The sequence below is a fragment of the Grammomys surdaster genome, unplaced genomic scaffold, assembly GCF_004785775.1.
Source record: "Grammomys surdaster isolate TR1022 unplaced genomic scaffold, NIH_TR_1.0 192, whole genome shotgun sequence".
NCBI lineage: Eukaryota > Metazoa > Chordata > Mammalia > Rodentia > Muridae > Grammomys > Grammomys surdaster.
Window position 1 is genome coordinate 538312 of NW_021604637.1, and position 15799 is coordinate 554110.

Genomic DNA, 15799 nt, shown 5'->3' on the forward strand with positions numbered 1-15799 from the left:
TATGGTATCATGTACATGTGAATGCAGGTGTGTATGGGTGTGTGTGTATGGTAGCATGTACATGTGAATGCAGATGTGTATGGGCGTGTGTGTGGTAGCATGTACATGTGAATGCATGTACCTGCAGAGGCCAGGGGTGTTGGAGCCCCTGGAGCTGAAGTAATGGGGTTTTGAGTTCTGGGAACTGAACTTGGGTCCTCTGGAAAAGCAGTACATGCTCATAGCCACTGAGCAACGCTCCAGCCTCCTGACATGTGGCAGTTTCATTACTGTCCCTGTGCTACTGGGATAGTAGCAGCTGAAGACACCGAAGGAGTTTCAGGTGCTGGTGAGGCTGTGAGGGGACTGACCTTGCAGTACACCTGTTGATGTTTAAGAAGGAAAAAGTTGGTTTTTTTTTTTTTTTAATAATGCTATTGATTAGATTGTCACCCTTATTTTAGGGGTTTTCTAATCTATTTTGGTACATGTGAAAAGTATATAAGAAATTAACAAACTATTTTTGTAATTTTAGAAGTGGAAAATATGTGTACAAACCTGTCATGAATCAAACATGCTGTCCTCAGTATACAATAAGGTAAGATCTACAATGAAAAGATTGCATGTATTTAAAGTAGAATCTTAGACTTTTAAAATATTATTACTAGCCGGGCAGTGGTGGCGCACACCTTTAATCCTAGCACTTGGGAGGCAGATGCAGGCTGACTTCTGAGTTCAAGGCCAGCCTGGTCTACAGAGTGAGTTCCAGGACAGCCAGGGCTACACAGAGAAACCCTGTCTCGAAAAAAAGCAAAAAACAAACAAAAAACATTATAAGGAGAAGGAAAGTAAATGAACTGTCTTTTCTACATTCTGATTTGATTCATGTATTGACAAATAGATCCTAATATTGTTTCATCAGTCTAGTCCTTGTACAAAGATGATATGAAAAAATTCTTTGTTAGATAGTGGATACTATGAAATATTGGTAAATATTTAAATTACTTTGTTTGTTTGTAGCAGGGTTTCTCTGACTGTCCTGGAACTGGCTCTGTAGACTAGGCTGGCCTCAAACTCAGAGATTCGCCTATCTCTGCCTCCTGAGTGCTGGGCTTAAGATGTTTGATACCCTTTGGCAGTCTTTTATTTTATTTTATTTTTTAAATGAAAGAAGTAAACTATTTTTTCCTTTGCAAGTGAGTTTTTTCCTTTGTCAGTTGGTCAATTGTTGGTAGCTTTTTGGCTAAGGGTGAAAGTTCATGTCTGCTTTCCCTCTTTGTGCTGGAACCCTGTCTTAGTTAGGGTTTGTGTTGGTATAGTGAAATACCATGACCAAAAACAAGTTAGGGAGAAAAGGGCTTATTTATTTGGCTTATACTTCCACATCACAGTGTATCATTGGAGGAAGTCAGGACAAGAACTCAAGCAGGGCTAGAACTTGGAGACAGGAGCTATGCACAGACCATGCTCCCCATGGCTTGCTCAGCCTGGTTAAGAACTCAGGACCACCAGTCTGGGGATGGTACCACCCACAATAGGTTGGGCCCTCCCCCATCAATCACTAATTAAGAAAATGCCCTACAGCTGGATTTTATGGAGTCCTTTGATCAGTGACTCCACTGGATGTAACCCATTCACTATCTGTCACTGGATGTTTCACTTGGTGACAAAGATGTCTGGTTGGGACCTTTCTTCATTATTTGGTAACTCCATTTATATTTCTTTCATGTATGTTTCTATTTTAGGAAGGTTCTAAAGTAGTGGGTTTTCATATGATCCCTCAACAGCCTTTAGTGTTAGTTGATTCTCCACATTCTTACCATTCATGTGCATCCCCTTTCCTCATTTAATCCTTTTATCTAGTTTCCCCACTGACCTCTATAACTATATATTCTACTTCTCTGTCCTTGGGGGTATCCTCTTTTCCTTCCTTGGTCCCTTTCTTGATACCTAACCTTTGTGGCCATATGGGTTGTAGCATGCCTTTTGAAGGCTTAAAAGCTAACATCCACATGTAAGGAAAAATATACAGTATTTGTATGGGAGTTTTTGTTTTGTTTTTTTGAGATAGGGTTTCTCTGTATAACAGTCAGGGTGTCTGGAACCCATTTTGTAGACCAGGCTAGCCTCGAATGCAGAGATTTGTCTGCCTCTGCCTCCTGAGTGCTGGGATTAAAGGCATGTGCCATCATGCCTGGTAGCATTCTTTTTCTTATTTCCTTGTTTGAAATGTATTCTTTGAAGTCTTTGTGCTGAGTGCCCTGGTATTCAAGTTTAGTGGTATGCCTGTTTTCATTCATCACATGTACACATGAGAGGATATGAGAAAGCCCTTGTCTGAGTTGTTCTCATTGTATCCTTCAGATTGGAAGCATTTGCTTGAAATACTTTGCTAATAGATTGTTTTTCCTCTAGTGCTTCTATTCAAATATTGAACCCTTAGATTGCTTTTTTTACTTTTTTCTTTCCAGTTTCTCTCTCTCTCTCTCTCTCTCTCTCTCTCTCTCATCTTTTCAGAAATTTTCTTTATTTTTTAAATCTACTTAAATTTTCTCCATCAGTTTCTACTACTGAGAACAATTTTTTTTTCCTGGGGGTGGTGGTGGTACTGCTGTTGTGGTTGTAACAAGTTTAGAAAAAATAGAGATTTCCTCAAAGAAGTTTTTAAGTTTTCGTTTATACATAGTCTGTATTCTTCAGTTTGTTTGGTACCTATCTTTGTAGTAGAGACTGCTCAGTGTTCTGATTCCAGCTTTTCAGTGTCCCAGTAAAAATTTCATCTAAAGAATGGGTCATTTTTTTTCCTATAAGCATTAGGTGGGCTATTCTGTGATGTAAATATTGTTATGTCTGATCACTTTTTTGAGAGAATGTGTGCAGTGCTGATGGTCAAAGGTTTGATGGAGCCCTCAGCATTCAGTATGTAGACTTTGTTCTGCTTCTTGTTTTAAGTGTATGTGACGTGCAGAAGGCCCTGTCTTTTGCTCTTCCCTGAAAGCTGAATTGTGTAAGGAGTCAGCTATGTGGAATTAAGAAGGAGGTCTGACATGGGACCGTCTTGAAAACCGATTTTGAATGGGTCTTCTTAATTTTAGTCCCAGCTTCCCTTCAGACACACTACATATCAACAATATATAAGATTTTTAGGGTTAATGTATAGAGTGGTTCTCAACCTCCCTAATGCTATGGCCCTTTACTACAGTTCCTCATGCTGTGGTGACTCCTAACCATAACATTATTTTTGTTGCTATTTCATAACTGTACTGTTATGAATTTTAATGTAAATATCTGTGTTTTACTATGGTCTTAGGAGACCCCTGTGAAAGGATGATTTGCTACCCAGAGTGGTTGTGACCCACAGGTTGAGAACCACCGACAGAGAAGAAATTTATCTTACTGTTTTTCCATTGTTGCATTAGGATTGGATTTTGTTTACCTAAGTCAGTTACCCCACACACACACAATGTCTGTCTGTCTGTCTGTCTGTCTACCTACTTATCTACCTATCTATGTTTTTCACTTTCCAGTAGTTTTCCGCCTTCTCTTTTTCCTCTGGTTTATATGTTTTTTTCTCCTCCGCCTTCTCTTTTTGATTTTTACCTTTTTAAAAAAAAATCCATTAACTGTAGTTATTGTGAGATTTGGAGTAGGATTATGTCTCTTCTTCACAAAAACCCCAAGCATGAAATTTGCTGCAATCTACAATATACTATCCTGAACTGAGCTTACTAGAAGCTTTAGTTCACTTTTCAAACATTTGTTTGCTTTTCTAGGTGTCATCCTTTACAGTTTCAGCCATCAAAATCTCACAAGAAAGTTTTGAAAAAAATGCTGAAATTTCTGGCTAAAGGAGAGATCTCGAAAGGCAGTTGTGAGGGTAAGATGAGATCTGGTCTGGAAACTGTTTGCTGTAAACATTAAATGTATCTCTCCACGGCTTTCCTTTTCACATGTCTAATGCAGGCCAGGCAGGGGAAGGGGACTTTTATAAAATAATCCTATACTAATATCATAAGGCCAGTGATGTAGTGACACCACCCTATGTCTCACTAGACCCACCATTGAGGATGTAGGGAATACATACTAAGAGAGCCTGTCTTTAAAAGAAAATTAAGGGTCATTGTAAAGATGTGAGTTTTGAATTGAAGTGTTTTATTCAAGTGCTTTGACAAGCCATCTGACTTGATTCTAATGATGTCTCTGTGAGCAAGATGCTCTAATGAGGGAAAGATGACTCAGCAGGTAACTGTCCTGCTGGACAAGCCTGACTCCCTGAGTTGGATCCTGGAATCCAGGTAAAAAGGCAGAAATAGTGTTGTGTAACCCCAGCGTTCCTAGTGAAGACGGGAGCCGGAGATGAGAGAATTGCCCCCAGCTTACAGTCCAGGACATAGGCCTGGGGTATACAGCACAGCAGAAGAAAAAAAATGAGACACTCATTTACAAAGAAGATAGAAGTCGATGACTGACTCCTGAAAGTTGTCTTCTGTCTTCCACACAGCTGCATGGCAAATGCACAATAGAAAAAATTGCTTTTTCACTAAACAGTATTTTATGAAATTATCTTAGTTATCTGATCAATTTTAAATTATCAGTGACTTGCCTATACCTAAAAGATTATTAGTATCATTTAACTTATTTTACTTCTTCAGATTTTCTTTTCAGTGTTTTAACATTTAAACCTTTTAAGTTCTCCTATAATTGATATCTAATCTTGGGAGTGTCATTCTCTGAGCTCTTTCTTACTACTGCCATAGGAAGCACCTAGTCCTGGGAACTTCCTACCCTCCTTTTAGCTTATTCACTCATTCCACAAGTAGGTTTTCAATGCCTCTGGGTGTTGTGGTAACTTTTTTAACCACTGGAAAGACAATAAGTGGCCAAGCAGGTAAGTTATTTGGGTTCTATGCACTGTCCTAGAGTAGGTGTGGCTTAGCAAAAAGGCCAGAAGGCTTGGTTTTAGAAGTTTGTTGCTAATTAGAATCTAAAGCTGGCAGCCCTGGAGCTTGATACCACACCCACACCCCAGTAGAGCTGTCTGGCAGGTGGCCCATCTGATGGAATAATATATATTAAATTAGTTTTTGGTGTCTAGAAATCACAGTCCATAGGTAAATTGATTGATTGCCTATGTGGCTTGTACATTGGCTCTTTGTTTAACTTGTTATGGGCTTCTCAATTGTGTCTAAAACTGATCTCACAGGCCGTGATAGAGTCACCAGTTCAAGGGGGAAGGGTTGAAATCTTAGGTCACGATTTTCTTTAAGTGAGACAAGATTTGTTATATCACTTGGGTATATTGCATCCTTGGGACCTTGAGTACAGCTGGCCCAGTGACATATAGTTCCCTGCTAGAGTACCATGTCTCAGGTGAAGTAGCTCCCTTGCTTTAGAAGGCAGGCCATGGATTTGGCAGCTACAGTAACAGGGTTACTTACAGTTATATAATCCTAACTGTGCCAAACAGTACAGCTGATGATGGCCTTTCATTTTCTCATTTGTAGATGAGCCCATGGATTCTACAATGGAGGATGCTGTTGATGGTGACTTTGCATTAATGAACAAGTTGGATATAAAGTGTGACCTTAAAACACTCAGCAGTGACCTCAAAGGAAGCATAGAGGGTGAAGAGAAGGAGAAAGAGAAGAGTTTGAAGAAAGAAGGATCTAAAGAGTTAATTCATCCACAAGCTATAGAAGAGAAGTTGGGCTCTGGTGAACCATCACATTCAATCAAAGTTCATATTGGTCCTAAGCCAGGTAGTATAAATTTTGTATTACTTGATAGTTACACCTGGAGACTTTGATTAAATTTTCTTGTGTTATAATTTTTTTTTTTTGGGAGGGTGGAGGGGTAAGGGATTTTTTTGCCTTTCTCCTTTCCTTCTCGACTCGTCTCTTCTTTCTTTCTCTCTTTCTTTCTTTCCCTTTCCCTCCCTCCGTCCGTCCCTCCCTCCCTCCCTCCCTCCCTCCCTCCCTCCCTCCCTCCCTTCCTTCCTTCCTTCCTTCCTTCCTTCCTTCCTTCCTTTCTTTTTCTTTTTTTCTTTAACTTAGTTTTTCAAGATAGGACTTCTCTGTGTAGCCCTGGCTGTCCTGGAACTCACTCTGTAGACCAGGCTGGCCTTGAACTCAGAGATTAGCCTGTCTCTGCCTCCTAAGTGTTGGGATTAAAGAGATGCTTCACCACCCTTGGCTCGGGGAAAAAAATCTTAATCAGATTAGCTAATTATTTATTTGAAGACAGTTAAGGTTACTTTAGGGTTGGTTGCATGTTATTTCAGGAAATATGTAATGTCTGGGTTACTCAGTTTTTATTGATTACAATAGGGTGCATTAATACATGGTTTTAAAAATTAGAACAGACTTCATCAACCTGAGTGCTGTGAGCACAGAGTGTAATTGGAGACACAAGTATGTTAAAATGAGCAAGAACTTTTTTTTTTTTTTAAAGATTTGTTTCTTTTTATATATGGTGAGTACACTGTAGCTGTCTTCAGACACACCAGAAGAGGGCATCAGATCCCATTACAGATGGTTGTGAGCCACCATGTGATTGGTGGGAACTGAACAAACACAACACAACAATCAACCACCAGAGTGTGTTCTAGATGCAGAATGTTCCTAGAAATGTAGGCCAGAGAGATAGAAGATCTTTAAAGTGTTCATTTCTACTTGCAGAAGCAGAAGAGTGGGCAGATGTTTAAAATGGATAAATGGATGGATGAGTGAATGAACAGATGACTTTCTTTCAATAATAGAGCTGCCTTGAGACATTTGTGTGACCTCTTGTCTTCTTTGACTGCTCCTATCTCTTGGGTATAATTTTAACGACCCTGTGAAACTTCAGTTTGAACTCTTTGGACTTTTTCTGTGTAATCTATAATACTTGAAAAAGACATGTATAGAGCCAAATGTCATTGATCTAATATTTTGACATTATTTTTAGGTAAAGGGGCTGATTTGAGTAAGCCTCCATGTCGAAAAGCAAAGGAAATGAGGAAAGAAAGGAAAAGGTTAAAACTGATGCAGCAGAACTCAGCTGGAGCCTTTGAGGGTTTCCAGGCTCAAGGTCAGCCAGTATCTTTGTTACCAAAGGCTAAATCCAACCAGCCCAAGTCACTTGAAGATTTGATTTTTGAATCTTTACCGGAGAATGCATCGCACAAGTTAGAGGTACTTGGAGGGCTTTTGTGACTTGGTTGCATTGCATTTTGTGTTGGGTACTTACTTTCTTTGCACTAATACTTACCAGTTAGGATTTCACTATTTAGCATTTGTGTTACCATAAGTCAACTGCTATTTGAGAAAAAAATTTAAGAGCTTTTGAATATATTTTAGGCAATTAGTAATATTGTTTTAAAAAATTCATTTGTAGCATGTTTTTAAGCAAGGTACTCTGGCTTTTTGTGTTACTTGATTGTAATTAAGTAGTTGATAAAAACAAAAATATTGTAAATTTAATTTTATCTTTGAAGTTAAAATGGTAAAAGATAATTTAGATATTAAAAAACTAGAACTTAATAAGCAAATTGGTTTTATCATCATTATTTCAATCTAGGTTTTGATCGAGGTAGCACTGTTGCCATATATTCAAACCTGTACTAACTTATACTACTGTCTAACATTTTATACATGATGTGATAAAACATCATGACCACAAAGCAAGTTGGAGAGGAAAGGGTTTATTTGGCTACATTTCTCACATCACTGTTTATCACTGAAGGAAATCAGGATAGGAACTCAAGCAGGGCAGGAACCTGGAGGCAGGAGCTGATGCAGAGGCTGTGAAGGGGTGTTGCTTACTGGCTCTTCCCATGGCTTGCTCAGCCCCCTTTCTTACAGAACTCAGGGCACCAGCCTAGGAATGGCACCACTTGCAATGGGGTGGACCCTTTCTTATCAATCATTAATTAAAAAAAAAAAATGCCCTACAACCAGATCTTATAGGAACGTTATTTTCAGTTGATGTTCCTTTCTGTCAGATAACTCTAGCTTGTGTCAAGTTGACATAAAATTAGCCAGCACAACTACCAAATCCTTCCTCATTAAGATATCCCAGCCAGTTTAGCTAAAAAAAATTTTTTGTGCCAAATTCTCATTTTTCTCAAACTTTCATATTTCAAAACAAATTAAAAATTTCAATATTAATTATATATTAAAATTTTAAAAGACATTAGCCATAATGATGTAAACATATTCTCATGCATGATTTGAATTTGTAGCTTAATATCCAAGGCCATTAATGCTAATCTTAATGGGGCTGAAGTGATGGCTCAGTGGGGAAGAGTGAAGACCTTAGTTCGAATCCCTAGCTCCCATGTATTCATGGCTGTGTGTGCCTCTAACCTCAGTTTTGGTTGGTTTAGGCAGCCAGATCTCAGAACTTGTTAGCTAGCCAATTTACCTAGCCAAAATGGTGAGCTTCTGGTTCATTGAGAGGCCTTAATATGTAAAACAGTGGAGTTACAATCAGCTTGCCACTACAATTAGTATGCACTACACACACACAGACACATAGATATTTTAAAAGTTTTGTTATAGAGGTTTTATCAGACAAATTTTAACAACTTTGACTATTACAACTACTTGTTACTTAGTTACTGCTATTAACTCTCTTCCTTCCAGAATTGTAGAGAATTGAATATACTACTTAAGATACAAAGGGGCCTTTATCCTTTGATCATAAGTAGAGTAGTCAGTGAATCAGTCACACCTCAAGTAACAGTTCTGTTGGTCTCAGCATTTACGTTTTTAATATGGTAGTACCCAGGATGTGAGGGATTTGTATCCACTGGGTGTCACTCGTTTCTTTGCCAACATGACATGCCCCATTATGTCCTCATTGTATTGCATTTAATTTCCTTTTGCTGATATTTTACTAATGCATCTTAACTGTTAGTAATTAACGTTAAGATAAATGTTAGCAAGTCCTGTGCAGAGTTACCATTTTTGCTTATCCTCATCTAAGGTCCTGAAAGCTTTGGTTATTTGTCCGAGATGTTGACATTGTAAGATAATTGTAAAGGAAATATAATAGTGCATTTAACTTTACGGTGACATGCACACACTTTGTGAGAATTTCCTCTCATAGTTACACAGTTGTAGGTTTAGAGCTGAATAAAGGTACCTAAAGGTATATTTACAGTTTTTAGTCTTTCTCTCTCTTTCTTTCTTAAAGATTTATTTATTTTATATATATGAGTACACTGTAGCTGTCTTCAGACACACCAGAAGAGGCCATCAGATACCATTACAGATGGTTGTGAGCTACCATGTGGTTGCTGGGAATTGAACTCAGGACCTCTGGAAGAATAGTCAGTGCTCTTAACCACTGAACCATCTCTCCAGCCCATTTTTAGTGTTTCTGACTGACTTTTAGTAAGTTGTGGATGGCTAAAATTTGAGTGTTTGTGTTATCACAGGTAAGAGGAACCTGTCAGTTTACAGTAGAGATAGATGTTTTTAATTTGTCAGAGGTGAGGCTTAAATTTGGAGGGGATCTTCTTTTGCATTCTATAAGTAAACTGTAGATTGTAGCAATAACCTTTTCTTCATTTGCTAACTTAGCTGATTTTTAATGTTAAAATACATGTCTATGCTTTAATATTTTTTGAAACATGGTTTTTTGACTGAGCATGTCTGTTAGTGCATATTCTGTAGAATTGAATCAGTGAATGAATTAATAAACATTGTTTTTTAACTCCTTCTGAAGGTGAGGGTGGTAAGATCTTCTCCACCAAGTCCTCAGTTCAAAGCCACATTTCAGGAGTCTTACCAGGTCTATAAACGTTACCAGATGATTATTCACAAGGATCCACCTGATAAGCCAACTGTGAGCCAGGTCAGCAGGCCAAGTATGAGATTTTGGTATAATTGTACTATATTTTTGCTTATATCCAATTTGTAGCATAACTGCACAAAGATAAGACCGAGTGAGTGGACATTCTGTAAATGTGAATTCACTATCATTATGTGTTAAGTGCCAGTCATACAGAGTTTGAAAGTGGAAAGTCATGCCACGTTGTCTTTATTCAAAGCTGCTGTGTATTTATCTATATTTATTTACAAATCAGTCATGTAGCTTCAAGTTAAATACCCATGAGAAGGTGCATTTGACCTGGTGTGTTGCTATGCTTCATCCATGTTTGAAAGTCATCTAGAGAGTTCATAGCAGCTCAGTTTTCCCTTATTAATGGAATACCCATATATAAAAGAGATGGACTGGAAAAGGAAGAAGGTAGAGGTCTTTAATAGACTCCTTGTCCACTTACAATTTTATATAGCAGATAATTTGAAAAACAAACAAACAAACAAACAAAACATCTGGGAATGAAAAAAAGCCTAAAGCACTTCCTTCAGTAGAGGTGGCAGAAGTGCTGGCTGAGACCAGTTCAAAGCGGTAGCCATTAGTGTATGTGATAGTACTGCTGGTGAATAGAGAAAAACCAAAGTAGAAACAAATCGTCTGGCTCTTGTGAGTTTAAGGTTGTCTGAATGTTGGTAGAAAGTTGGCGCTTGGACCTGTGCCACTCCATTCCATTCCTGCTGCTTTGTGACAAACCCAAGGGCTGAACTTTGGAAGTGGTTTGCAGAGATCTTCCTCTAGCCTCACCTTCAGAAGTGTGTCAACAGGTAGAGTTGGTTCAATAGCATTGGCTTATATTTTCCTTGCTCTGAAGGTGAGGCTAGTACCTGCCTCCTTTGAGGACCCAGAGTTCAAGTCATCCTTCAACCAGTCCCTTTCTTTATATACCAAGTATCAAGTGGCTATACACCAGGATGCACCTGTTTTATGTGGAAAGTCTGAGGTACTGTTTCTTAAACATTTTTTTCCCGTGTACTGACAAGGTTGTAAAGAAGCATGATATATCTTGACTATTAAGTAGAGCTGATTGATGACTCTTTGAGTATCTCTTACTGAACTTTGTGGAAAAGATTCATACCTTGCATTTTGAATCCTTTAATAAAAATAATTGTAAGTTCAAAAAGTTTTTCCACCAGGCATCTGAATGCAGCATTATTAGTGTTTTGTCCTGCAGCCTAAGTCAGCAGACATTTACTGACTATACCTTGAGGTGGAAGAAGCAGACCTGTTGAGATTGTTGTATAGAATATCATCTAACAAGCACTTGTTGGGGGTCTTCTGTTTCTCAGGCTGTGGCTCTTAAATGAGTGAGAGATTCTACTGTTATACAGTGGGATAGAGGTCTGTTGGAATAAAGGAACCGACAGGTGCAGAGGTGACATTGAGTCAGGGATGGGCAGATGGGTAAGAGTATGTCTGGCCTGAAGAAGAGAGGGCTGTTCTTGGCAGCAGTTCAACCATGCTCAACAGTACGGAGGCTGAAGTACACAGGATGCTTGAGGAACACTTAGCTATGTAAGACAGTAGAGAAAATGAGTAAGCTCTGCAGTTTTAGTTAGGAGCAAGACTTTTTACAAGTTATTTTGGAAGCACAAAACACCTAAATGCCCTGAATCATTCAGCAGTTCTCAACGTGCTGCCATCTTTATTTTTGACTCCCTTTTCATGTTCTTTGCTATTATGTTGGATTATTTTGTTCCAAATCTTAGCCACTGTACCATTTTGTTTGTAAGTACTTTAGTATATATCTTTACTTACTAAAACTGTTTGATAATGAGCTAAAACAATCTAGGAAGAATTAAAAACATGTATAGAATACTTTAGTACTTAAGAAAAATCATCTTGGTAGGCAGAAGAAACCAAAGTTGAACTGATTTTTTTTTTTCTTGTGGTGCTGGATATTGAACTTTGTATATGATAGGCAAGCATTCTACTATAGTTTAGTTCTTGAAGTGATACTTCTTTTTTTAAGCAAGAGACTTTTCCTTGTATATATAATTCAGAACTAGCTTTATTCCTCCTGGAAATATCAGGGCTGTATCTTAGCTCATTGTCTTCCAGCTCCAGTTTTCTCTACAGTTGTTTAATTGCAGACTGACTCATGCTGGTAGGAGAATGAATATTGTTATTTTAGGGCTCCTCATTCTAACAGTCTAGACCTCAGCTTTTAAAAAGCAACAGGATTCTTTCCTGATAGCTTCAGCTTTCCTGAAGTTACAAAGATGTTGTATATTCTAATCCTGGGGCCAGTCACAGAAGCTGGGACAGTGAGGAACTAAAAATTAGTGGGTGGTGGAGGCTCTTCACCTGAACCACAAGTCTTTTTTTTTTTTTTTTTTGTAAGATTTATTTATTTTTTTTTTTTGAGTACATTGTAGCTGTTCAGACACACCAGAAATGGGCAGCAGATCTTATTACAAATGGTTGTGAGCCACCATGTGGTTGCTGGGAATTGAACTCAGGACCTCTGGAAGAGCAGTCAGTGCTCTTAACCACTGAACCATCTCTTCAGCCCCGAACCACAAGTCTTGAGGAGGAGGGACTGATTACTAGCATGCTGGATCTTCTAAGATCCTGTCTGGGGTAAAGTCACCATGATGGTGGATATATGGAGGAAATCAGTATTCAAGAATGGGGCGTCTCAGGGCAGAGCCCAGAAAACTTGATGGATTTTTACCTGCATTTTTCATTTCTGTGTATCTGTCATTTCGTTCTTCTGAATGTTTTTACTGCTTGCTTTTGTAATACATGATTTGTTTCTTGTATGATATCTAAAATCCTTTTAAGATTTTTTTGTTTAAATTTTGAGACATAAAGGAATCTATAAAAGTGCTTAATCTAGAATGTATCCCATGGATTTTATTTTATTGGGTCTACTTCAGATCCATATATACTAACTTTATTCCTTATAGATAAAGAAGTGTCATTTCCGTGGCTCTAGTTTCTTTTGTCTAGTCCCCTTTTGTACCATTCTGTTACTGTTAACACAAGTTTCATGTATGTTTGTTATAAATCAGTTATATTTTATATAATTTAAGTATAATTTATAATTATAAAAGATTAATTTCTGTTTTATATAATTGTTTATAATTGTATTTTATGTAAAATAAAAATATATTTTATACAGTTAATTTTATATAATGCCTTGGGGCTGGAAAACTGGCATGTAAGTAGACCTTCACTTCTGAGAATACTTACTTAAGGGAAAACTATTCATAGTCAAGTACTCATGATTGGGCAGCCAGTGTGCAAGACTGGAAGAGGTCTCTCTGGTTCCTTTCTGACCATCAGACAGAAAAGTATCTGGTGGAGTGTTGATTTGCTGTCTCCTCGAGCCTCCAGGCCTGAAACACCTTTGCTGTTCCCTTTTCCAGTGTTCTTCCTGTGTGGTATGTAGCTTGGTGTTTGCAGCCCCAGGAGAATGAAAAATGCTGTTCGTGTTTGCTAGATATAATTTGCTTTGAGGAAGTAAAGTGCAAGTACAAGCAGTTTATCCTGTTGTCAGTGATTTAAAGGTCTCCATGTTATCTAACCCAGAAGAGCTTTCAGCTTCCTTTTCTCTTAGTAGTTCTACTCTATTGTATTTAAAACTTAGTTATCCAATATATCAAAGACTGAACATCTGTCAGTTATGCAGAGACAAATCACATGTGGTCACATACTGCTTGTATAGATACTGAACTCTAGCTTATAATTAGCTGAATTTCTATGATGGTGGGATCTGAGTGTCTTAAATTTGGGGAAGACATAGGGGATTGAAGCTAGGATCTCATGCTAGGCATGTACTCTTCCTTTGAGCTATACCCATGACATCTAAAAAAAAAAAAAAAAATTAAAACCTGAGTTAACTTCAATATAGTAGAAGTCTAAGGTAATTTAATAATAAAAAAATGCTTTTTATGAGCAAGTCCAAAGTCAGGACTCAGTGGTATGGTGTAGCCCATCATAAGCTGTAAGAATTTGCTACTGATAGTAGTTAAATTGCCAAAGGCTTTTATTTTTAACATTTAAGAATTGAATTAACATTTACTTAAATTCATTGTTTCAAAGCTACTTTTGAATTTTCAGCATATTGTTTATTAATATTTTTGGGGAAGATACAAGGAAAGGGAGTTCAAGCTAGTTCAGGAAACATTTGTTTTTACAATTTCTATTGCTTAAAATTTCCTAAACATTGTCTTAGATCACAAGTCAGCATCATGTATAACATTAGAGATAAGAAGATCTTCATAATTATATGTAGCTAAACTTTTCTTACATATAATAGAGAATTAAAGAATTTATCCAAAAAACCACAAATGGTTAGTACAGGGTAACATGTAGGAAAGTTAGTACTTTTTATGTAAAACCATGGGGCTGGCATATTAGAAGGTTGAGGTTGGCGTAAATAATTAATATAGAATAATCAACATCAATGAATGAAGTATTGAACTCAACAAATTTTCCAAATAATTGAAGCATTCTATGTTCTCTGAAAATTGAAAATGACAGTCCTCCCATAGTATATTTTGTTCTTGTCTGTTCTCAGACAGAACAGTTAGCAGGATGTGGCCAGTTGATAGTGACTTTCATGTCTTTAGGAGTATTATTTTGCTCTTTTTTGTTTTGTTTTGTTTTGTTTTTTGAGACATGGTTTCTCTGTGTAGTCCTGGCTATCCTGGAACTCACTCTGTAGACCAGGCTGGCCTCGAACTCAGAAATCCATCTGCCTCTGCTTCCCAAGTGCTGGAATTAAAGGCATGCGGCACCACCGCCGGGCTATTTTGCTCTTGCTATAGTTCAGTATCCCTGTGCTCCTACCATTTTCTTTCCAACAAAATTACTGCTCTGTGTCACCTCTTAACCTCTTTCTTTCTTTCAGTTCTTGTATTAGTTGTTGTGTATTCAAATTTGTTTCCTTTTTAATTTTTTTGATATATTTGTTAGAACATGTATTGTGTACCTCCTAGTAAGGTGCTGTTTCAAAGGCATTAGTACAGTTAGAAACTCTGAAAAATCACATAAAGATCCTTTGCTTTGGCAGAGCTTTCGTTGTTAGAGTAAGACTGGGAGTGGTCGGAGATAGTCATTAAACAAGCATAATGAAGTAGTAGTTTGCAGGTTAGCAGGGTTATTTCAGAAAAGGTAGATAGAAACGTAGTTTAGAAATACTAGTTATTAGCTTGAAAACCAGGCCACCAAATTTTTGGAAAAAGATGCTTGAGAGATGTTTCGGTAAATAAAACATTTTTTTTTTTTTTTTTTTTTTTTTTGGTTTTTCAAGACAGGGTTTCTCTGTGTAGTTCTGGCTGTCCTGGAACTCACTTGGTAGACCAGGCTGGCCTCGAACTCAGAAATCCGCCTGCCTCTGCCTCCCAAGTGCTGGGATTAAAGGCGTGCGCCACCACTGCCCGGCAACATTTTTTTTTTTTAAGATTTATTTACTTTATGGATATGAGCACACTGTAGCTGTCTTCAGACACACCAGAAAAGGGCATCAGATCCCATTACAGATGGCTGTGAGCTACCATTTGGTTGCTGGGCATTGAACTCAGGACCTCTGAAAGAGCAGTCACTCTTAACCGCTGAGCCATCTCTTCAGCCCCCTAAATAAAACAGTTTAGAATATTTACTCTGTTTAAATGATGTAGATGTGCCTTTGTAGATGTGTGGGTATGCAGGCACACTGTGGCTGAGGCCAGAGGTTTCAGACACCCTGGAGCTGGAGTTACTGGCAGCTGTGAGCCATCTAAAGTGGGTTTTGAGAATCTGAACTCCGGTCTTGCAATTGTAGTACATGCTCCTAACCAAAGAACATAGCTCTAGCCCCCAGATACTGTTTTGTTTCTTCATGTTAGCTGTCACATTGTTTTCTTAGGGGTTTGGTCTTTGGTTGAGTATCTGAAGTTCTGGAGCAGTGCTATGCCTGAGCACTAGTTAGGTTTAACTTATTAAGTACAAGCACAGTAACTGCTGC

At 38.0% G+C, this 15799-nt stretch overlaps 1 protein-coding gene across 4 annotated transcripts in view; it reads left to right on the forward strand.

Annotated features, from left to right (window-relative positions):
• Ate1 (arginyltransferase 1) overlaps positions 1–15799 on the forward strand; it is a 115962-nt gene that overhangs the window by 5785 nt on the left and 94378 nt on the right. For 2 of the 4 annotated variants that reach the window (XM_028769396.1, XM_028769393.1), the window contains exons 3-7: positions 515–577; positions 3753–3856; positions 5484–5738; positions 6925–7151; positions 9691–9819. In XM_028769396.1, coding sequence (XP_028625229.1) covers positions 515–577; positions 3753–3856; positions 5484–5738; positions 6925–7151; positions 9691–9819 — 778 coding nt within the window. Of the gene's footprint in view, positions 1–514; positions 578–3752; positions 3857–5483; positions 5739–6924; positions 7152–9690; positions 9820–10657; positions 10787–15799 lie in introns of all 4 variants that reach the window. The other 2 variants (XM_028769395.1, XM_028769394.1) reach the window with 1 other exon arrangement.